The sequence below is a fragment of the Oncorhynchus gorbuscha genome, linkage group LG12 (genome assembly GCF_021184085.1).
Source record: "Oncorhynchus gorbuscha isolate QuinsamMale2020 ecotype Even-year linkage group LG12, OgorEven_v1.0, whole genome shotgun sequence".
In the NCBI taxonomy this organism is placed as follows: domain Eukaryota; kingdom Metazoa; phylum Chordata; class Actinopteri; order Salmoniformes; family Salmonidae; genus Oncorhynchus; species Oncorhynchus gorbuscha.
The window spans coordinates 16,729,288-16,739,287 of NC_060184.1; the positions used below are offsets into that span (position 1 = coordinate 16,729,288).

Genomic DNA, 10,000 nt, shown 5'->3' on the forward strand with positions numbered 1-10,000 from the left:
TGATATGGTGGTGTGGGGTTTTGGCGATGTGGGGTTTTGGCGATGTGGGGTTTTGGTGATGTGGTGGTGTGGGGTTTTGGTGATGTGGGGTTTTGGTGATGTGGGGGTGCGGGGTTTTGGTGATGTGGTGGTGTGGGGGTGTGGTGATATGGTGGTGTGGGGTTTTGGCGATGTGGGGTTTTGGCGATGTGGGGTTTTGGTGATGTGGTGGTGTGGGGTTTTGGTGATGTGGGGTTTGGTGATGTGGTGGTGTGGGGTTTTGGTGGTGTGGTGGGGTTTTGGTGATGTGGTGGTGTGGGGTTTTGGTGATGTGGTGGTGTGGGGTTTTGGTGATGTGGTGGTGTGGGGGTGTGGTGATATGGTGGTGTGGGGTTTTGGCGATGTGGGGTTTTGGTGATGTGGTGGTGTGGTGATATGGTGGTGTGGGGTTTTGGTGATGTGGTGGTGTGGTGATATGGTGGTGTGGGGTTTTGGTGATGTGGGGTTATGGTGATGTGGTGGTGTGGGGTTTTGGTGGTGTGGGGTTTTGGTGATGTGGTGGTGTGGGGTTTTGGTGGTGTGGTGGTGTGGGGTTTTGGTGATGTGGTGGTGTGGGGGTGTGGTGCTTTGATGATGTGATGTGGTCTGGATGTGGTGCTGCATGGTGTTCCCATGACCATTAAAATGAATGATGAGTGGTCTGCTAACAGAGCCAAATGAGACTGATACAGGGACATGTTACTGCCAGTGAAAGAGACGGAGGAATAAAAACAGAACACATGATGACAACAGGGATCCGGGTATATCAGTCAAATAATGACCTTCAACTTCCTTGACATGTTTCTCTTTAAGGTGACAAAATCCCATAATCATCTCAGCAAGATGTAGAGCAGCTTGTGTTTCAGCAAGCCTGCCTGCCTGCCTGCCTGCCAGTCAGTCAGTCAGTCAGTCAGTCAGTCAGTCTGTCAGTCTGTCAGTCTGTCAGTCTGTCAGTCTGTCAGTCTGTCAGTCTGTCAGTCTGTCAGTCTGTCAGCCAGCCAGCCAGCCAGCCAGTCTGTCCGTCAGCCAGCCAGCCAGTCTGTCCGTCCGTCCGCCAGCCAGCCAGTCTGTCCGTCAGCCAGCCAGCCAGCCTGTCCGTCCGTCCGTCCGTCAGCCAGTCTGTCCGTCCGTCCGTCCGCCAGCCAGTCCGTCCGTCCGTCAGCCAGCCAGTCCGTCCGTCCGCCAGCCAGCCAGCCAGCCGTCCATCCGTCCGTCCGTCCGTCCGTCCGCCAGCCAGTCCGTCCGTCCGTCAGCCAGCCTGTCCGTCCGTCCGTCAGCCAGCCAGCCTGTCCGTCCGTCCGCCAGCCAGCCAGTCTGTCCGTCCGTCAGCCAGTCCGTCCGTCCGTCAGCCAGTCCGTCCGTCCGTCAGCCAGTCCGTCCGTCCGTCCGCCAGTCCGTCCGTCCGTCAGCCAGTCCGTCCGTCCGTCCGTCCGTCCGTCCGTCCGCCAGCCAGTCCGTCCGTCCGTCCGTCCGTCAGCCAGTCCGTCCGTCAGCCAGTCCGTCCGTCAGCCAGTCCGTCCGTCAGCCAGTCCGTCCGTCCGTCAGTCCGTCCGCCAGTCCGTCCGTCCAGTCCGTCCGTCCGTCCGTCAGCCGTCCGTCCGTCCGTCCGTCCGTCAGCCAGTCCGTCCGTCCGTCCGTCAGCCAGTCCGTCTGTCCGTCCAGCCAGCCAGTCTGTCCGTCCGTCCGTCAGTCCGTCCGTCCGTCCGTCCGTCAGCCAGTCCGTCCGTCCGTCCGTCCCGTCCAGTCCGTCCGTCCCGTCAGCCAGTCCGTCCAGCCCGTCCCAGTCTCCGTCCGTCCGTCCGCCAGTCCGTCCGTCAGCCAGTCCGTCCGTCCGTCAGTCCGTCCGTCCGTCAGCCAGCCAGTCCGTCCGTCCGTCAGCCAGTCCGTCCGTCCGTCAGCCAGTCCGTCCGTCCGTCAGCCAGTCCGTCCGTCCGTCGTCCGTCCGTCAGCCAGTCCGTCCGTCCGTCCCGTCCGTCAGCCAGTCCGTCCGCCCGTCCGTCCGTCGCCCGTCCGTCCGTCCGTCCGTCAGCCAGTCCGTCCGTCCGTCCGTCAGCCAGTCCGTCCGTCAGCCAGTCCGTCCGTCCGTCCGTCCGTCCGTCAGCCAGTCCGTCCGTCCGTCCGCCAGCCCGTCCGTCCGTCCGTCAGCCAGTCCGTCCGTCAGCCAGTCCGTCCGCCAGTCCGTCCGTCAGCCAGTCCGTCCGTCAGCCAGTCCGCCCGTCCGTCAGCCAGTCCGTCCGTCAGCCAGTCCGTCCGTCAGCCAGTCCGTCCGTCAGCCAGTCCGTCCGTCAGCCAGTCCGTCCGTCAGCCAGTCTGTCCGTCAGCCAGTCTGTCCATCAGCCAGTCTGTCCGTCAGCCAGTCTGTCCGTCAGCCAGTCTGTCCGTCAGCCAGTCTGTCAGCCAGCCACACACCTGCTCCTGCTGTCTCATTATTGAGCAGAGCAGGTGATTTGGCGGGGCTCTGTGTTGATCTATATGCACTAGCTTAAAGCTTGGTATGTTCTTGGCACATCTTTCTCCATCTTTCTTCCACCCTCTATCTAGCTCACTCTCTCATCCTCATCTACACCTAGCCTACCCTCTTTCTCCCTCCCTTCCTCTGAACTCAGTAATGAGGCACAGTGGATATAATGGCCCTGCTACTCCCAGACAGCCTCCCAAAATGGCACCCTATTCCCTATTTAGGGTACTACTTTGACCTGGACCCATAGGGGATGGAAATAGGGAGGTGTTTGGAACACAGCCTCAGACAGCCTGCACAGCCAGTACATGTGCACAACACACACACATCCCTTTAGGGAGGAAATAAGTGTGTGCGTGTGTTAGGGGAGACATGTTTCACGTCTCTGGGAGTACAACACACTCTCAGTCTGTTCACACACTCCGTGGCGATGACGCATGCAGTCGAACTCCCTGCAGACCACTAAGGTCAGGACTCGGGTGGAGGGGGAGGACAATTGAGAGGGGAGGGGGGATGGCATTCAGAGCCCTCTGCTCGTTCAGCACCACTGTGAGAACCTGTGACTGTGCTTGTGAGAGTCACACCTGAGGACATGTGAGTCAGTGTGTGACTCGGACACTACTCAGTGAATCACATCAGCCAGACAGCAACCACCACCACCACCCCTCTTCAGTGACAGAACATCTCTGGTCCAGATCAGCCAGACAGCTACCACCACCCCTCCTCAGTGACAGAACATCTCTGGTCCAGATCAGCCAGACAGCTACCACCACCACCACCACCCCTCTTCAGTGACAGAACATCTCTGGTCCAGATCAGCCAGACAGCTACCACCACCACCACCCCTCCTCAGTGACAGAACATCTCTGATCCATATCAGCCAGACAGCTACCACCACCACCCCTCTTCAGTGACAGGACATCTCTGGTCCAGATCAGCCAGCTACACCACCACCACCACCCTTCTTCAGTGACAGAACATCTCTGGTCCAGATCAGCCAGACAGCTACCACCACCACCCCTCTTCAGTGACAGAACATCTCTGGTCCAGATCAGCAAGACAGCTACCACCACCAGCACCCCTCTTCAGTGACAGAACATCTCTGGTCTAGATCAGCCAGACAGCTACCACCACCACCCCTCTTCAGTGACAGGACATCTCTGGTCCAGATCAGCCAGACAGCTACCACCACCACCACCACCCTTCTTCAGTGACAGAACATCTCTGGTCCAGATCAGCCAGACAGCTACCACCACCACCCCTCTTCAGTGACAGAACATCTCTGGTCCAGATCAGCCAGACAGCTACCACCACCACCCCTCTTCAGTGACAGAACATCTCTGGTCCAGATCAGCAAGACAGCTACCACCACCAGCACCCCTCTTCAGTGACAGAACATCTCTGGTCTAGATCAGCCAGACAGCTACCACCACCACCACCACCACCACCCCACCCCTCTTCAGTGACAGAACATCTCTGGTCCAGATCAGCCAGACAGCTACCACCACCACCACCACCACCACCCCTCTTCAGTGACAGAACATCTCTGGTCCAGATCAGCCAGACAGCTACCACCACCACCACCACCCTTCTTCAGTGACAGAACATCTCTGGTCCAGATCAGCCAGACAGCTACCACCACCACCCCTCTTCAGTGACAGAACATCTCTGGTCCAGATCAGCAAGACAGCTACCACCACCAGCACCCCTCTTCAGTGACAGAACATCTCTGGTCCAGATCAGCCAGGCAGCTACCACCACCACCACCACCCCTCTTCAGTGACAGAACATCTCTGGTCCAGATCAGCCAGACAGCTACCACCACCACCACCACCCTTCTTCAGTGACAGAACATCTCTGGTCAAGATCAGCCAGACAGCTACCACCACCAGCACCCCTCTTCAGTGACAGAACATCTCTGGTCCAGATCAGCCAGACAGCTACCACCACCACCACCACCACCACCCCTCTTCAGTGACAGAACATCTCTGGTCCAGATCAGCCAGACAGCTACCACCACCACCCCTCTTCAGTGACAGAACATCTCTGGTCCAGATCAGCCAGACAGCTACCACCACCACCACCACCACCCCTCTTCAGTGACAGAACATCTCTGGTCCAGATCAGCCAGACAGCTACCACCACCACCCCTCTTCAGTGACAGAACATCTCTGGTCCAGATCAGCCAGACAGCTACCACCACCACCCCTCTTCAGTGACAGAACATCTCTGGTCCAGATCAGCCAGACAGCTACCACCACCACCACCACCCCTCTTCAGTGACAGAACATCTCTGGTCCAGATCAGCCAGACAGCTACCACCACCACCAGTGACCATCTCTCTTCAGTGACAGAACATCTCTGGTCCAGATCAGCCAGACAGCTACCACCACCACCCCTCTTCAGTGACAGAACATCTCTGGTCCAGATCAGCCAGACAGCTACCACCACCACCCCTCTTCAGTGACAGAACATCTCTGGTCCAGATCAGCCAGACAGCTACCACCACCACCACCACCACCCCTCTTCAGTGACAGAACATCTCTGGTCCAGATCAGCCAGACAGCTACCACCACCACCACCACCACCACCCCTCTTCAGTGACAGAACATCTCTGGTCCAGATCAGCCAGACAGCTACCACCACCACCACCACCACCACCCCTCTTCAGTGACAGAACATCTCTGGTCCAGATCAGCCAGACAGCTACCACCACCACCCCTCTTCAGTGACAGAACATCTCTGGTCCAGATCAGCCAGACAGCTACCACCACCACCATCCTGGTCCAGATCAGCCAGCTACCACCACCACCCCTCTTCAGTGACAGAACATCTCTGGTCCAGATCAGCCAGACAGCTACCACCACCACCCCTCTTCAGTGACAGAACATCTCTGGTCCAGATCAGCCAGACAGCTACCACCACCACCGCCCCTCTTCAGTGACAGAGCATCTCTGGTCCAGATCAGCCAGACAGCTACCACCACCACCACCACCCCTCTTCAGTGACAGAACATCTCTGGTCCAGATCAGCCAGACAGCTACCACCACCACCCCTCTTCAGTGACAGAACATCTCTGGTCCAGATCAGCCAGACAGCTACCACCACCACCCCTCTTCAGTGACAGAACATCTCTGGTCCAGATCAGCCAGACAGCTACCACCACCACCCCTCTTCAGTGACAGAACATCTCTGGTCCAGATCAGCCAGACAGCTACCACCACCACCACCACCACCCCTCTTCAGTGACAGAACATCTCTGGTCCAGATCAGCCAGACAGCTACCACCACCACCACCACCACCCCTCTTCAGTGACAGAACATCTCTGGTCCAGATCAGCCAGACAGCTACCACCACCACCGCCCCTCTTCAGTGACAGAGCATCTCTGGTCCAGATCAGCCAGACAGCTACCACCACCACCGCCCCTCTTCAGTGACAAAGCATCTCTGGTCCAGATCAGCCAGACAGCTACCACCACCACCACCACCACCCCTCTTCAGTGACAGAACATCTCTGGTCCAGATCAGCCAGACAGCTACCACCACCACCACCCCTCTTCAGTGACAGAACATCTCTGGTCCAGATCAGCCAGACAGCTACCACCACCACCACCACCCCTCTTCAGTGACAGAACATCTCTGGTCCAGATCAGCCAGACAGCTACCACCACCACCACCAGCCCTCTTCAGTGACAAAACATCTCTGGTCCAGATCAGCCAGACAGCTACCACCACCACCAGCCCTCTTCAGTGACAGAACATCTCTGGTCTAGATCAGCCAGACAGCTACCACCACCACCAGCCCCCTCCTCCTCCTCCTCCTCCTATAGATTTACCCACTGAGCTCTGCTCTAAGATGATCAAAGTCAAGAGAAACATGTTGGAGTCAAATGTGCTTTAGTTTACAGATCAATCTCCTTTCTCAGAGGGGAACTAAGGGAAGGGAAATAGGATTGTATGTGTCCCAAATTGCACCCTATACCTTATATAGTGCACTGCTTTTGACCAGCACCCAAAGTAGTGCACTATGTAGGGAATAGGATGCCAATGTGGGATTCAGACAATCTCTTACCCACACAACTGGAGACAAAGAAAGAAAGAAAATAACAGTAGTCTGCTACCCTTTGCCACCCTGTTCCATCCTATTTTTCCCCACTGTAGTATCAATTGAACATCAAAGTAATATATATAATTAGTTTCCTCTGGGCAGATGGGGCGTGGGCCTCAAGGAGATCAAAGGGGACATAATAATTAGAAGGCATTATTAAAGTGATCATGAAGCCAGAGAAAAACTAAAAATGGCCACCAACAGGTGGTAAGCAACAGGACAGAATGATAGCCATGATGGCCAATCATCATTATCACCAGGTCAGCTTTCAATCCCTCATCAGGGATGTATTCCAGGTGGCATCCAATTCCCTATATAGTACACCATTTTTGACCAGAGCCCTATGTTCAAAAGTAGTGCAGTAGTGCACTATAAAGGGAATAGGGTGCCATTTGGGATGCAAACCAGGACGATTACGCCGGCGCCTTACAAGTCAGACAGACAGACAGACAGACAGACAGACAGACAGACAGACAGACAGACAGACAGACAGACAGACAGACAGACAGACAGACAGACAGACAGACAGACAGACAGACAGACAGACAGACAGACAGACAGACAGACAGACAGACAGACAGACAGACAGACAGACAGACAGACAGACAGACAGACAGACAGACAGACAGACAGACAGACAGACAGACAGACAGACAGACAGACAGACAGACAGACAGACAGACAGACAGACAGACAGACAGACAGACAGACAGACAGACAGACAGACAGACAGACAGACAGACAGACAGACAGACAGACAGACAGACAGACAGACAGACAGACAGACAGACAGACAGACAGACAGACAGACAGACAGACAGACAGACAGACAGACAGACAGACAGACAGACAGACAGACAGACAGACAGACAGACAGACAGACAGACAGACAGACAGACAGACAGACAGACAGACAGACAGACAGACAGACAGACAGACAGACAGACAGACAGACAGACAGACAGACAGACAGACAGACAGACAGACAGACAGACAGACAGACAGACAGACAGACAGACAGACAGACAGACAGACAGACAGACAGACAGACAGACAGACAGACAGACAGACAGACAGACAGACAGACAGACAGACAGACAGACAGACAGACAGACAGACAGACAGACAGACAGACAGACAGACAGACAGACAGACAGACAGACAGACAGACAGACAGACAGACAGACAGACAGACAGACAGACAGACAGACAGACAGACAGACAGACAGACAGACAGACAGACAGACAGACAGACAGACAGACAGACAGACAGACAGACAGACAGACAGACAGACAGACAGACAGACAGACAGACAGACAGACAGACAGACAGACAGACAGACAGACAGACAGACAGACACAAAAATGGATCTTATCACTTCATTAGCGACAGGAGCCGCTAGCCAAGACGGCTCAGTTAAGTATTCCAGGACATGCTGCTGTATGTATCTAGTAGTCTGCCTGTGGTCAGCACACCACGGTTAGCTATGACACAGATAATGATAAACTTCTGAAGCGCGCACATACGTACAAAATGCACACACATACCCATGTATGCACGGCTATCAAATTGAAGAATTTATGATTAATCCCGCTTTTACTGCTCCAGTTACTTCATGAAATTCAGAATAAAAATGCGTTCCAATGATCTCAGCGTGTAACAGATATACATTTGAAAAACAAGAGCGGTTGTCTGCTGGTACATGCAGGTCGACTCCCGGAGAGTGATTTGTGAGAAGTAAAGAAGTGGCTGATGGCGAGTCACTGTGTTCCTGCCTCTGCTTGGTGTTTTGAACATTATCCATCCGGCAGCAGCCACGGCCACTCTGGAGCCAGTCCTGCATGACATCTGTAGCCAGTCCTGCATGACATCTGTAGCCAGTCCTGCATGACATCTGTAGCCAGTCCTGCATGACATCTGTAGCCAGTCCTGCATGACATCTGTAGCCAGTCCTGCATGACATCTGTAGCCAGTCCTGCATGACATCTGTAGCCAGTCCTGCATGACATCTGTAGCCAGTCTGCATGACATCTGTAGCCAGTCTGCATGACATCTGTAGCCAGTCTGCATGACATCTGTAGCCAGTCCTGCATGACATCTGTAGCCAGTCCTGCATGACATCTGTAGCCAGTCCTGCATGACATCTGTAGCCAGTCCTGCATGACATCTGTAGCCAGTCCTGCATGACATCTGTAGCCAGTCCTGCATGACATCTGTAGCCAGTCCTGCATGACATCTGTAGCCAGTCCTGCATGACATCTGTAGCCAGTCCTGCATGACATCTGTAGCCAGTCCTGCATGACATCTGTAGCCAGTCCTGCATGACATCTGTAGCCAGTCCTGCATGACATCTGTAGCCAGTCCTGCATGACATCTGTAGCCAGTCCTGCATGACATCTGTAGCCAGTCCTGCATGACATCTGTAGCCAGTCCTGCATGACATCTGTAGCCAGTCCTGCATGACATCTGTAGCCAGTCCTGCATGACATCTGTAGCCAGTCCTGCATGACATCTGTAGCCAGTCCTGCATGACATCTGTAGCCAGTCCTGCATGACATCTGTAGCCAGTCTGCACATCATAATTCAGACAGATCTTCATAGACTACTCATACCCTGGACAACACACCAGCACAGGCACGAACACACACAGAAAGACACAGACACACTGGACTTACTTGTGCATGTGTTCTACTCCAGTGAGGATCATGATGCCATAGGTGAGCCCACTCTGGACCAGGAAGTGGAGAGCATACCTTCATACAGAGAGAGAGGTGATTAACGGTTCATAATCAATCACAGGAGAGACATAATATTCACTATTTCTCCACCCTCGATGTCTCTCCTTTCCCCCACCCTCCCAGTCTCTCCTTTCCCCCACCCTCCCAGTCTCTCCTTTCCCCCACCCTCCCAGTCTCTCCTTTCCCCCACCCTCCCAGTCTCTCCTTTCCCCCACCCTCCCAGTCTCTCCTTTCCCCCACCCTCCCAGTCTCTCCTTTCCCCCACCCTCCCAGTCTCTCCTTTCCCCCACCCTCCCAGTCTCTCTCCTTCCCTCCATCCTCCCAGTCTCTCTCCTTCCCTCCATCCTCCCAGTCTCTCTCCTTCCCTCCATCCTCCCAGTCCCTCTCCTTCCCTCCATCCTCCCAGTCTCTCTCCTTCCCTCCATCCTCCCAGTCTCACTCCTTCCCTCCATCCTTCCAGTCTCTCTCCTTCCCTCCATCCTCCCAGTCTCTCTCCTTCCCTCCATCCTCCCAGTCTCTCTCCTTCCCTCCATCCTCCCAGTCTCTCTCCTTCCCTCCATCCTTCCAGTCTCTCTCCTTCCCTCCATCCTCCCAGTCTCTCTCCTTCCAGTCTCTCTCCTTCCCTCCATCCTCCGTCTCTCTCCTTCCCTCCATCCTCCCATCACTCCTTCCCCCA

General features: G+C 54.9%; 1 protein-coding gene across 2 annotated transcripts in view; it reads right to left on the reverse strand.

The window, feature by feature from the left end:
* Positions 1–10,000, reverse strand: part of LOC123990606 (lysophospholipid acyltransferase 2-like) — a 92,596-nt gene that overhangs the window by 15,714 nt on the left and 66,882 nt on the right. For both annotated transcript variants that reach the window (XM_046291243.1, XM_046291244.1), the window contains one exon: positions 9,262–9,339. In XM_046291243.1, coding sequence (XP_046147199.1) covers positions 9,262–9,339 — 78 coding nt within the window. The remainder of the gene's footprint in view (positions 1–9,261; positions 9,340–10,000) is intronic.